At 40.5% G+C, this 14,757-nt stretch overlaps 1 protein-coding gene across 1 annotated transcript in view; it reads left to right on the top strand.

Moving 5' to 3' along the window:
- The window catches only part of FAT3 (FAT atypical cadherin 3), a 740,800-nt gene that overhangs the window by 617,537 nt on the left and 108,506 nt on the right, over nucleotides 1–14,757 (top strand). The window contains exon 12 of the mRNA XM_006871207.1: nucleotides 919–1,152. Within this exon, the coding sequence (XP_006871269.1) occupies nucleotides 919–1,152 (234 nt within the window). The remainder of the gene's footprint in view (nucleotides 1–918; nucleotides 1,153–14,757) is intronic.

The following is a 14,757-nucleotide window of genomic DNA, read 5'->3' as shown; positions in this document are numbered from 1 at the left end:
TGATTGTGAGGTTGGCACAGAACTTGCCAGGGCAGGGTTTTGTTCTGTTGTACATAAGGTTGCTTTGAGTCCATACCAACTTGAGGACACCTAACAACAATAACAGCAACACCTTCTCACCAAATAGCATTTATTAGGTCAGTCACTGTGCTTCTTGTCATTTTCTATAAAAACTTAAAATATGGATGCTGATGTTCTTCATCAATACAACTAGTCCAGTGATTAAAATATAGACATATCTACATTCTAATTGGCATATAGCTTTTGCCTTAAGCTTCTCAGGTATCTCCATCCAAGACCTTTTCCCTCCTTCAACAGCCACCTACCCATCTACTACCATCTAGCAAGTAAAAGACTTATCCTGCACGGTACAGGGTCTTCAAGATTCTGGTCTAGTGTTAAAGTAAGCCTCTGTTTTGATTGCTTTGGTTTGTTTTAAAAGATGGAGTAAAAAGATATTGAATATCTGGAAACCAAGAGGCTGGGTTAGCCTAATGATATTACTGACCATTAGACAACTTAGAATGCTGGCTCATTCTTGGTACTTTTTTTCCCCCTGAAGATATAGCAGAAATACAGAAACATAGCAGATATCCTGAGCAGATCCTGAGAAGTTCAAAAATATGTGCAGCTTCTCACATAGTGGAAGAGAGAAGCCTTGATACCATAGACTTTACAGTGGGGTTAATTACAGGCCTTTGAAGGTCAATGACAATCATTCATTTTGTTTGTTGGTGCATCTAGAGTACCATAAATGCTTTCTTAATGCCTAAAAATTTGAGTTTGATGTCTGTTTTTAAAGCATGGTACAAGGGTCAAATATAAATGGCTTTTCCTGCTTAATAGATTCTTTACATAATTAATTCTCTACTCTTCAAAGAAGGGTCAGGCCAACCATGCTGCCATTGATTTTCACAGGTGAGTTAAAAACATTGGCTCTGCTGGACCGGGAGCGGGTCCCTGAGTACAGCTTGATTGCCAGGGCCACGGATGGCGGTGGCCGGTTCTGCCAATCCAGCATCCATCTGATCCTGGAGGATGTGAACGATAACCCTCCTGTATTTTCTTCAGACCACTATAACGCCTGTGTGTATGAGAATACTGCCACCAAGGCTCTGTTAACCAGAGTTCAAGCTGTGGATCCCGACATCGGTAAGTCACTTTCTGTGATGGGGTATCTCCCTATTGATACATTTATCATGTGATCTATAAGATGCTTCTTTTCCTTCAGTTTTATGAGACCCTTCCTCAGTCCACCACAAAAAAAAACATGTATGTTAAACTATATTTGATGACTCCATATACTTCCTTCTTCTTTCTAGTATTTAAAGAAGAGATGGTATGAGTTCCTTTACCTTCTACCAAAGGATTGCCTTTTTTATTTTTTTTGCCTTGTGAATAAAAATAATAGCTTCCTTACTTGCTTATGTCTCCCGAATGTATTTAAGATGCTGTGTTGTGTGTCACAGAGCATTCATTTCCATTTCTATAAAGAATTGCATCACATGCTTCAGCTGAAATATGACAATCTCGATTTATTGTGGTGCCCCATAGTACAAAGACCAATTACTAAATGGGCTGGCAGTCCAACATGGATTTTTTAAGCTGCTGCTTTTTTCCCCGGAGTATTTTGGTCACATATGAACTGACGTTACTAGGCTGGGTGCGAGTGGGGGAGATAAAAAGGAATTAGAATTGAAAGTTATTACTAATAAAGTTTGTGTTAAAATTCACTTTACATAATGAGGTGGTGAGTTAGAAAAGACTAGAGTTAATTGCTAGGTAGTCCTTCTGAGAATGCATAAGTTATTGAGGTGACTGTATGATGGAATATAAATACGAAAGGGCACATAGACAGCCTTTTGGTTGTGCATTTTAAGAGATGTAAATCAGATGGGGTGTGTCTGATATGCAAAACAGGCCTTTCTATAATTCAGTGTCTTATTGCTTAATTCTGAATTGAAAGAAAAATTATTGGACTAATGGGAAAGTAAATACATGATAATTAGTTGAAAACAAACGTAAAGCCCAGGGTCCCTGCATATTTCCCCTTAGAGAAATTACTGGTTACACTTCAAGTTATTGCTCTGACCTCATTAGCATAATGTTTGAAGCTGAGAATCAGCCTTTTAAAAAATCTGAATATTATAGAACTTTGTTTTAAAAAACTGAAAGGAAAAACAAAGGTAATCAGGAAAAGATTCTGGTTGGTATGTAATTATGCAATATCTACAAATCCTTATTAAAAAGAGAGGATTGCTAAACATTCCATGAGTTTTGTTAGCAGAGTTTCAGGAAAAGAAGACAGAATTAATGTGAATGATTTTTTTTTTAATATGTTAAATTTTAATTGGAGAATTTTGTTAATTGAGGCAGAGGTAAAAAAAAAAAATATTTAAGCTATCCTATTTCTAACCTATGTTAACAAAAACTTTAAAAATTGGAATTTTTCCACCCTTTCCTTATAAGGCAGAATTAGGTATATTTAAGTTATTAGAAGTTAGAGACAGAAGGATTTGATTAGTGCACTTGTTTCAGGCATGGAGCTGTGTTGGGGGTGGGGGTTATTGACTCAGATATGGAGCTATTTTATAATTAGCGATGAAGAATATCTAAAGCCTCATTTTCACATATTTCTGAGTCAGCTGCCTGGGTTGAGAGGACCGAAAGAAAGGACATTTAGTTTCTGGGCATTCAGAGCAGAGATGAGGAAGCCCTTAATGGACCAAAATTGTAATGAGGACCAGCACCTTGCCCTATTCATTTTCACAAATTCTTATTGCCATGGAGTTAGCTACAACTCATGATGACCTTATATATAACAGAATTCAATGTTGCTCTGTCCTGCACCATCTTCATGATCATTGGTTTACTTAAGTTCATTATTGCAGCTACAGTGCATTTTGAGAGCTTTCCAGCCTAAGGAACTCATCTTCCAGCACTACATGAAACAATATTCTGTTGTAACCGTATGGTTTTCATTACCTAACTTGTGACAGTAGATCACCAGGCCTTTCTTGCTTACCTCTTTTACTCTGGAAACTGCTGAGATGCATCTGTCATGAAGGACGACCCTGCTGGTATTTGAAATCGTGTGGCATAGCTTTCAGTGTTATAGCAATTCACAAGCCACAGACTGACAGATGGATGGTGGCTTGCTAATTAGCAAAAAAAGCGTATGGTCTGAGCTTTAAGTAGAGACAGAGGTTACAGGTGTTTCTAACAGCTACATATAATGTGAATTTGCCCATCTACTGTATCAGCCTAACTCAGAAAAAAGTAAAATTCTAGTATGACAAGACAGATTCTGACTGATTCTCTCTGCGTTTATAGAATAGCTCACTTAGCTTTAAAATGAACAATAGTAATAGCTGGGGATATACAAATGAATACTTCTGAAAACATCAATTGAGCATTTCCTATGTGTCGCTATGGGTCAGAACCGACTCGACGGCACTTAACAACAACAACAAGGCACCATGCTGAAGAAGTGGTTGTTAATGTCTTGGTCATCCCTGCAGGGGAATTTCAGTAGCAGTGATGTCAGTCCCACTGTGATTCAAACAAATGTCAACATTATTCAGAGTTCTTGAGTATCAGGGTCTGATGACTTATGGCATTTACGTTAGTGATCTGAGCAGAAAACTTACTTTTTCAGCAGTCTTTTGCAATGGACCTTTTACCTTTTAATCTCAACTGTATACTGAGATTACCAGAATATTCTGTGGAATTTATTTTAGGGCCAAACCTATCCTCTACCAGAAACTGAAATTACACAAAAGTGACTGGCTGAATCCAGCCCTGTAGTAGCTTTAGTTTGAACTACAGAGAGTTAACAACAAAAAGTATTAGTTAGCTGCTAAAACAGGAATGTGTTCTTTAATGTATGTTTAGAAAGCATCTGACCACATATACAAGTATACTAAACTACACTCAACAACAACAACATTAAGTTATGGAGGGTTTTATTTATTTTTAAAAACGAAAGGAGATTTTCATTTTGTTTTGTTTTGTTTCTCTGTAATGGAGTCCTGATATGCCACTGTAGGATAAGCACTGGATCATAAGTTAGTTTGAACCACAAGGTTGACAGTTCAAACTCGCCAACCCCTTCTCAGAAACCATATACAGGGTCGCTATGAGTCGGAATCTACTTGACAGCATTTGTTGCTGTTTTTGTTGTTAAGTGCCATCAAGTTGATCCCAACTCATAGAGACCCTGTATAGGGTTTCCAAAGAGCAGCTGCTAAGTTTGCACTGTGGACCGTGCAGTTTAAACTGACCTTGCAGTCCAGTGCATAACAATAATAAATGGTTTTAAAGATTCCAGACTCTCCATGGGTGAGACACTGGCAGGAAAGGCAGAGGCCATGGCTCAGGGCACTGGCTCTGGGGATTTGTCCAAAGGCAGGTAATTGTTGTTGTTGTTAAGTGCCGTTGAGTCAGTTCCGACCCATAGCGACCCTGTACAGGGTTTCCGAGGATGTAAATCTTTACGGGAGTAGAAAGCCTCATCTTTCTCCCACGGAGCAGCTGGTAGTTTCGAACCGCTGACCTTAAGGTTCGCAGCCCGATTCATAACCACTATGCTACCAGAGCTCCTTGCAGGTAATAGTAGTGGCTAAAAGGTCTGCTGCATAAGACCTCCTTGAAGTGTTAAAGAGCAAACATGTCAGTTTGAGGACTAAGGTGTGCCTGACCCAAGCCATGGTATTTTCAATAACCTCATATGCATACAAAAGTTGGACAGTGAATACAGTAGACCATAAAAGAATTGATACATCAAACTAGGGTGCTGGAGGAGAAAATTAAAAGTGCCATGGACTGCTAAAAGAATGAACCAATCTGTGTTGGAAAAAGTAAAGCCAAAATGCTCCTTGGAAGCCAGGATGGCCAGACTTAGTCTCTCATACTTCAGACATATTGTCAAGAAGGACCAGACCCAGAGAAGGGTATCATGTTTGGTAAAACTGAGAGTCGGTGATAAAGAGGAAGACCCTCAATGAGGTGAATTGGCACAGTGGCAGCAGCGATGGGCTCAAACAACAATAGTGAGGTTGGCTCAGGACCGAGCAGTGTTTTGTTCTGTTGTGCATAGGGTCTCTATAAGTCGGTACCAACTCGATGGTACTTAACAGCAACAACAACAGGGTAAGGGATGCTCTTGCTGCTCAGGTAGGTGGGGCATTGAGCAGGCTGAAGCAATCTCTTTACTTGCTTCTCTCTCTGTGCTTATTCCTCTGAACTCTGCCAAGAGCTCAAGCCAGAAGCACTGGCAACACGGACAACCAAAGCAGGTTCCCATAAGGTTTTAATCACATAACGTTCGTTTCACAGAATGTATCATGGACCTTAAGCAATGTATACCTATTTTTTAAATTTAGGAAACTTTCAATAGAAATGTAGATTTTCCACTACTTAAAAAAAAAAAAAAATAACAGCAATTCCAGGCCCACATTGCTAAAAATAGTAGGAGCTGAATAACATCGCCTTCTGGGGCAGCGGCCTTATCTTCCATTCCACTACACCCCTTCACGTATTTGTGTTACTACCTGATCTTAGTGACACTGGAGTTTGATACTCATTCTTTAAAGTGATGAGAAAATTTCTGATTTATTTTTTGTTAAAGACGTTTCATTTTGGAATAAATACAGATTCCTAGGAAGTTGCAAAACTCAGTACTTGGTGAGAGCCCTGTACACCTTCTTCCCAGCACCCTTTTCCCAATGACAACTTTTCCCAATAGGCAAACAAGACCAGGAAATCGACATTGGTTTGATTCATAGAGCTTATTCAGATTTTACTAGTGTGTATGTTTCCATGTCTTTTTGTCACTTATGTAGCTATAGCTTCATGTAACCACCACTATATACTACGTACAAAACGGTTACATCACCCAAGCTCCCTCTTACTACTCCTTTATAGTCACTCCCACCTCCTCCCTGCACTCTTCTCAATCCCTAACCTCTCTATTTCATATGTGTGCTTTTATTATTTTAAGAATATTAGTTAAATGGAATTATGTAATATGTAACCATTTTTCACTAATTCCCTCAAGAGTCATCCAAGTTGTCTAATTGTTTTTTGATCCTAGTGAAGAAAAATATTGGATCCATATGTGTAAAAGGCAGGGATATTTTGTTCGTGAAACTTCTTTTGCTAAACGTCATTCTTTACTTGGAATTGTAGACTATTACACTAGAATTTGACTACACTGTATACTAACTGGTTGCCATGGACTTGATTTTGACTTATGGAAACACTGAATGTGTCAGAGTGAAATTGAACTCCATAGTGTTTTCTATGGCTGATATTTCAGAAGTACATTGGCAAGTCTTCCTTCTGAGGTGCTTCTGTACGGACTCAAAATTCAAAACTTTTAGTTATGAGCCATGCACATTAGCCATTTGTATTACAGACAAGATATAAGGATATATTAGCCTGAAATATTAATCCATAGCTTCACAAATGCAAATCCCATACAATGACTTGTCAATATAATTGATCTTAGCTAAACAAGTCTCTTTTATGCTGAATTCATTATTCATAATTAATTTACATTGTTGTTGTTGTTAAGTGCCCTTGATTAGGTTCTGACTCATAGCAATCCTGTATAGGGTTTCTGAGGAGCAACTAGTGAGCTTGAACCTCCAACCTCAAATTGACTTTATGGTTGAGTGCTTATCCTACAGCACCACACTGTTAAAATAATTGTCTTGATCAGAAATAAAATTAAAATGGAAGAAAAAGATAATTTAACACTAATTTTATGACTTCTGAGAAAATGAAATCCTTTTATTAAAGATGAGATTTTTGTCACACTAACTCTTTGAGGCTAATATCCTACTATTTAGTCTACCACTTAATGAGGAATGGATTTGTGCCCAATATTAAGGGTTGTTTTGTTTTATTTTTTTTAATTAGCAAAGGAATATGTAGTGATAGGGATCAGAGCTAAACTCTATGACCATTTTAGATAAGGTGATATGTAAATAAAACACCAACTTGCACTGGAAAATGTGCTGTGGTCCTTGATTTATTGAAAGGCCAGTCTCCAGATATCCAAAGTGTGAGAAGACATATTTTTTTCTCTTATGGATTAGGGACATAGAGTAAGGAAATGTTCTCATGAGCAACTCATGTACTCCTTTCCTGTAAAATATGTTCTGTAAGACTGTAGAACTTTTTCAGGGGTTTCAGAGAAACTTAGAGCTCAGGATATATATTACAGATATATTCCATTCAGGTTAACAAGTATTTAATGAAAGGCTAGGTGGTAGGCACTACAGACAAAACTGACAGGTTTCACAGAGATGAGGACTGCGTAATGACAAGACTCAGGTAACATGCGATCAGGTACAAATCAGACTCTCATAGACCTTGAATACAAGGCAGAGATCTCAGAATGGAGAGGAGTTCAAAAGCCAGAGGTACAAATGAATTCAGGAAGGCTGGTTGCTGTGGAGTGCCATCCAGTTGAATCTGACTTAAGAAAGGTAGAACCCTGAGGAAAAAGTTGTAATGTTGGAAAATGTGGCCTCAACTATAGAGCTGAAATAACCCCATTAGTCTAGTATGGAGGAGAGGTAGATCAGATGGAAAATACAGATCATTTAAGGCCTAATTGTGGTGATTCATGAGGGCCAGGAATTGTAAACATAATTCAGTAAGCAGATGAGAACCACTGAATATTTTTGAGAAAAGAAATCATCCAAATATGGCTTTGTTGTTGTTGTTAAATGCTGTCAAGTTGCTTCTGACCCATAGTGACCCTGTATAGGGTTTCCAAGGAGCAGTTGATGCACTTGAACCACCAACCTTGCAATTCAAAAGACTGCAGTCTGATGCATTAGCCCACAGAGCCACACCAGGACTCCGAATTTGGCTTCTTGTTGTTAAGTGCCTTTGAGTTGGTTTTGACCCATAGTGACCCTGTATAGGGTTTCCAAGAAGCAGCTGGTGAGCTTGAACCGCCGACCTTGCAGCTCAAACCAACTATTAAAGTCCAGTGCATTAACCCACAGTGACACACCAGAACTCCCCAAACTTGGCTTGGGGAATGCTAACTTGACAGAAGTCTGTAAACTGGTTTGGATCCAGGCAACAGAACTAAGAAAAGCTGCTGGGGCTATTTTTTAAATAAAGGTCTTAAGAGTCAAAATGAGAGTGGTAACTTTGGGATTTAAAAGGGAAAAGCAAACAAGAGAGAAAGAGATTGCAAATGTGACATCTGTAGGTCTTGGTGATTGATTGGATTGAAACCAAGGAAGACAGGCTAGTCAGTATTTCAAACGTGAGAGCCAGGTGAAGGTGCTACAGGATCAGAAATAGAGTGGTCAGAGCTGGAAGCTGGCTTAGAGAGAAAGATGAAACATGGGGATGCACTGTGAATTAAAGTGTGGACCTTCGGAAAGAAGTCAGGAATTAAGACAAGAAGTTTGCTAATCATGACAAAATGGTGATAACTCAAGAGAATAAAAATACTTGAAAATGCTAATGGAAAAATACAGAGAAGAAAGAGCTTTAAGAAGCATTTAGTGGTGCAAAGAATGGCATAATCAAGAGAAGACACGAAGGGGGATACATGTGGTGGTCCATGAAGGAAGACAAGTGGCCACCCACTGTGAAGTAGAAGTCCCTGATGACCAGCTGATAATATTAATGACTATTATTTTTTTAAGTACAGCGATGGCATTGCAATAATGCTGTATAGAAAGAGTACCTATTTTGTAGGGACAGCACAACACTTAACAACATCAATAAGAGTCACTGGACTCCTGGTGTGGCACTATAGGATCAGCACTGTAATGCTAACAACAAGGTCAGCAGCTCAAACCCAGAAACTGCTCCTCAGAATCCCTATACAAGGTCCCTGTGAGTTGGAACCCACTCAATGGCACTCAATAACAACTTTGTCGCTGCCACAATGATGAAAGTGGGAGGGGGCACCTGCCCCAACTGTTGAGATAACCAATATGAGTAGGGAAGGTTAGTCTAAGCAACATGAAGTGACCACTTGACCCAAGAAGTAAAGAAGGCAGGGAGAAAGGAAGAAAAGAAATAGGGAGCAAAACTCAAAGGAATTTAGAAGGAGCTGCTGAAGGAAACATTTGGGAGGCACAGCATCTGCCCTGAGACATCTCCATGTAGTGAGAGGTTTTGCCATTTATAGAGACTAACAGAGTAACAGCTGGGCAGGGAGCTCTGAGGATTGTGCAGGAATTTTGTTTTAGGTTACGAGTCGGGCTGCTGACTTCAAGGTCAGCAGTTCAAAACTACAAGCTATTCCATGGGAGAAAAATGAGGCTTTCTGCTCCCGTAAAGATTTACAACCTCAGAAACCCTATACAGGGTTGCTATGAGTCGGAACCAACTCCACGGCATATAACCACCACAACCACAAGTGAATATGTGATAGAGAAACAACAACAAATGAGGAAGCAAACTACCCTACACCTTGAGGGATCTGCAGGGGCTAGATTACATGTATGCATATGAGTTCAATGAGTGACTGAATTATACAACAAAAAATATGAAAAATTCTATCTTCCAGAATAATGCCTGTCCCCCAAAAGCCAATAGTTGACTCTTCATTTAGCAGAGAATAAGAAAGAGAAAACATTTCCTACCTGGAGCTCACATTCTACAGCAAATTCAATGGCCCAAGCTACTGGTGATGGCATTTGATTTTAAATTTTCCATCATCAACTTGGTCTCATGAAAGAAAACAAAGATGCATTCAGCATTTTCTCTTTGAAACTACAATCTAGAGAGGACCTGTTGGGTGCTCCTGAGTCGATTCAGACTCACAGGACTCCATATAAGAGTTGAATTGTCCAATAGGTTTTTCTTGGCTGTGATCATTACAAAAATAGATCATAAAATCTTTTGCTCTCATTGCCACTGAGTGGGTTTGAACCACTGACCTTTTGGTTAGCAGCCATGCGTGTAACTGTTGCACTACCAGTTCCCATGATAGAGAAGTTAAATAAATACAAGGGTTTTTTTTAAAAAAGATCATAGGGAAATTCCATTATCTTCTAGAATTTTTAAAATTCCCTCTTATATTTACTTTGTGCCAGATCTAAGAAACAAAAGGAAATTTTTTAAAAAGACCAACCTGGTAGAACACGTAAATTTTGAAGCTGCCTTATCATCTGGGTGGGCAGAACTGTGAAGAGGGACACTCTGGAATCAGGAGGAAATTAATCTGTTTCTAAGCCGCTCCGCGGGAGAAAGAGGCTTTCTACTCCCGTAAAGATTTACACCCTTGGAAACCCTGTACAGGGTCGCTATGGGTCGGAACCGACTCGATGGCACTTCACAACAACAACAACAACATGTACCCTTTATTGCATTTATCCCTTTTGTTGTTGCTATTGATGCTAAGTGCCGAGTCTGTTCCGACTCCTATTGACCCTGTATGGGGTTTCCCAGGACTGACCGGTGGGTTTGAACCGAAGATCTGTGCTTATCCTACCACATAACACCAAGGGTTCCCAGATAGACAGCTTCCTCAGAGCCTTATATGCCAGCTGAGCTAGTACCCCTGACCTCCTGTATATCAGACCATGGGGGTATCCCACAGACATACCTCCTAGTAAACAAACTGACCAAGCACTAACATGGGTTTGGGGAAAACCCCAGCTGATTAGTCAGAGGGCCCATCATTTACTGTGTCCTGTGCAACTTCCAAGTTGTGTAGCCTGGGCTAAGTCGTCCTACACTGTCAGCCTCAATTCCTTTTTCTGTAATGTGAGAATGGTAATAACAAGGCTTGTTTCGTCAACCCCAAAGAATCAATGTGAGACTCATCCAAGTGAGTGGAAAAGCACTTTGAACTACATCAGGTCACATTTTCCCTGCTTTGAGTTTCTGCTGCCCTTCCCTCATTGCCCTGACAGCCATCTGCCTACCCATCTCTTCTCTACCAGGCTTCCATCCTCCCGGGCAGTTTGATGTTCACTAAGAATTTTAAATGACAGTAATTGTAGTATAGCTTAATTGATGTTGTTGCTAAGTGACATCGAGTCTATTCCAACTCATAGCAACCCTGTATAGGGTTTCTGAGGCTTTAAATCTCGGGAACAGAAAACCTCGTCTTTCTCCCCACCCCCCCTGCCCCTCCCCCCGAGTAACTGGTGGGCTCGAACCACAGACCTTGTGGTTCACAGTCACGTGGTTATGCTTATCATCTGCAGCCACGGCACTCCCATATGGTTAATTGTTGTTGTTGTTATGTGCCATGGAGTTGGTTCCGACTCATAGTGACCCTGTACGGGGTTTCTGAGGCTGTAATCTTTACAGGAGCAGAAAGTCTCATCTTTCTCCCGCAGAACAGCTGGTAGTTCCGAACTGCTGACCTTGCGGTTCGCAGCCCGATTCGTGACCACTATGCTACTATCATCTCTTTTTTTTAGTAGCCGTTACTGCGTGTGACCTCTGGTAGCGTAGGGGGTTATGAAACGGGCTGCGAACCGCAAGGTCAAAAGTTCGAAACTACCAGTTGTTCCGCGGGAGAAAGAGGAGGCGTTCTGCTCCCGTAAAGATTTACAGCCTCGGAAACCCTGTACAGGGTCACTATGAGTCAGAACTGACTCCACTGCACATAACAACAACAACTGCATGCCAGGCACAGTGCCAATTGCTATATATACATATGCATTCTCACTTCTTACAATAACCTGTAAATGGGTTTGTTTGGATTTGAGGAGGGTGTTACTTAATATTCTAAAAACTCCAAGGGGTTAAGTAACTTGCATTGGCCCATAAGCTAGATATGGTGTTGCTGTTGTTGTTAAGTGCTGCCGAGTCGGTTCCGACCCACAGCGACTCAGTATAGGGTTTCCGAGGAGCTTGAACCGCCGACCTTGTAGTTCAAACTGATTTGCAGTCCAGGGCATTGACCCACAATGACAAACCAGGACTCAGTGGTAGGGTTGAAGAAAACATGACTAGGGTTGTTATACAGATGTGCAGAAGATGCTAGAGCTGAGGGTAGTGGTCTCAAAGATGCTAGAGCCAAGGGCAGTGGTCTCAAAAAGTGCTGTCCGGACAAACAGTACCATCTCACCTGTTATACAGATGTGCAGAAGATGCTAGAGCTGAGGGCAGTGGTCTCAAAGATGCTAGAGCCAAGGGCAGTGGTCTCAAAAAGTGCTGTCCGGACAAACAGTACCATCTCACCTGCTAACTTGTTGGAAATGAAAACTGTGAATAAACAAACAAAAAAAAAAAACACCCTAGACTAGTGGTTCTCAGTCTAGGGTTTTTTATTCATAGTTTGCATTTTAACAAGTCTAGGAGACTTGTTAAAACTATTAAACATAAAGCCATGGCACCCTTTCCCAAGGGTTTCTGATGCTGAAGTTCTGGGAAGAGAGCCTGAAAATTTGCATTGCAAACTAGTTTCCAGGTGATGCTGCTACTGCAGTGCCCAGAACCATATTTTGAGGACCACTGACTCAGGGATGCTTTATCTTTTTGTGCATGAACATCTTTGGCAGTTTGGTGGCACCTTTTGATCACTTCTCAGAATAATGTTTTCAAACTCAAAATACACAATATTACAAATACAATGGATTGGCCCAAATAATTATATAGATCATAGAATTCTGGTGTGGCGCTGCTGGATAATGAACTGGGCTGCAAGGTGAACAGCAAGGTTGGTGGTTCAGATCTATCAGCCGCTTCTTAGAAACCCTATACAGGGTCACCGTGAGTCGGAACTGACTCAATGGCACTTAACAACAATGACAACATATAGGTCATATGAGTTTCTCCTTTAATGCATTAAATAACAAGAACTAGCACAGTGGGTATAATAATTCCCATAATTTAAAGTAGAGGTAATCACAGTTATCTGCAATGATTGTAAAGTAATATGAAAATATCTGTCATTTTGTTAATTACAAAGTCATAGATGGTACTTATAATACTGTGATTTATTGCCTACACTAATTTCTAGAAGGATGTAAATTGTTTCCCCTCTTTGGTAGGCAGCCTCTCAGATGGCCTCAAGGATCCCATCCTTTAGTATTCACATCCCTGCCCTTGAGAGTGGGCCAGACTTATTGACTCACTTCTAATGAATAGAATATGGAGGCATGATGATGTCACTCTTGATTAGCTTGTGTTATGGGTTGATTTGTGTTCCTCCAAAATCTATATGTTTAAATCCTAACCCCTGGTGTGACTGTAACCTTATTTGGAAGTGGAATCTTTGCAAATATAGTTAACGCTGGAGTAGTGTGGGCCCAACTCTAATATGTCTGCTGTCTTTATAAGGAGAAAAGAGACAGAAGCACATGGGGGGTAGACAGAGATGGAAAATTGCTGTGTGACAACAGATATACAGAATGAAGGCAGAGATTGTCACACACCAAAGAATACCTGGGACTACCAGAAGCTTAAAGGGACAAGGAAAGATCTTCCCCTAGAGCCCTGAGAGAAAGTTTGGCCTAGATGACACCCTGAGAACAGACTGCTAGTCTCCAGAACTGTGAGAATATAAATAAATGTTGTTTGAAGCCGCTCAGTTTGTGGTAATTTTTTACAGCAGCCTTAGAAAACTTAAGCAAATTATAAAAAGCTTGTGGCTTCCAAATTGGGCATGCTCTTTCTCACACTTTCTTGAATTACTCACTCTAGAGGAAGTCAGCTGTGGTATTGTGAGGTTGTTCTATGGAGAGTCCCAAGTCATGAAGGAATGAGACATGCCAACAACTAGGTTGTTGTTAAATGCTGTCAGGTCAATCCAGACTCTTATTGACCCTGGAAAGAGTTTCCGAGGAACAGCTGGTGGTTAGCAGTCCAGTGCTTATCCTACAACACGGCAACCACATTAATGAGCATGAAATTGGACCCACACCCCCATCCCCAGATGAGCCTTCTCATGAGACCATAGCTCTGGTCAACAACTTGACCATCATCTCATGGGAAACCTTGAGCAAGAGACACGCAGCTAAGCCAATGCAACATTCCTTACCCACAAAAAACAAATTAGTAGATAGGTAGATGATGGGAAGATGATAGATAGATAGATAGATAGATAGATAGATAGATAGATAGATAGATAGATAGATAGATAGATAGATAGGTATGGTTCTCGTTAAGTGCTGTCAAGTCGATTCCGACTCATAATGACCCTGAATAGGGTTTCCATGGAGCAGCTGGTGGGTTTGAACTGCCAATCTTGTGGTTAGCAGGCCACTGCATATTCTACAACATCACACCAAGACGATAGATAGATAGATAGATAGATAGATAGATAGATAGATAGATAGATAGATAGATAGATGTTATTGTTGTTAGGTACCATCGAGTTGGTACCAACTCATAGTGACCTTATGCATAGCAGAACGAAACACTGCCCGATCCTGGGCCAACCACACTATTGTTGCCACACTTGAGTCCATCGATGCTGCCACTTGGACAGTCCCTCATTGGGGTCTTCTTTTTTTTTCTCTTACCTTCCACCTTACCAAACATGATATCCTTCTCCAGCAACTGGTGTCTTCTGACAATATGTCCAAAGTATGAGAGATGAAGTTTGGTCATCTTGGCCTCTAAGGAGCGCTCTGGCTGCACTCCTTCCAAAAACGGATCTATTGGTTCTTTTGGCAGCCCATGGCACTTTCAATATTCTCCTCCAACACCATAACTCAAAAGCATCAATTCTTGTATGGTCTTCCTTATTCACTGTCCAGCTTTCGCATGCATATGAGGTTATTGAAAATACCATGGCTTGGGTCAGGC

This window comes from Chrysochloris asiatica, unplaced genomic scaffold (genome assembly GCF_000296735.1).
Source record: "Chrysochloris asiatica unplaced genomic scaffold, ChrAsi1.0 scaffold00163, whole genome shotgun sequence".
Taxonomy (NCBI): domain Eukaryota; kingdom Metazoa; phylum Chordata; class Mammalia; order Afrosoricida; family Chrysochloridae; genus Chrysochloris; species Chrysochloris asiatica.
Note: the sequence above shows the minus strand (reverse complement) of the source record. Positions and strands in the feature narration are given on the sequence as shown.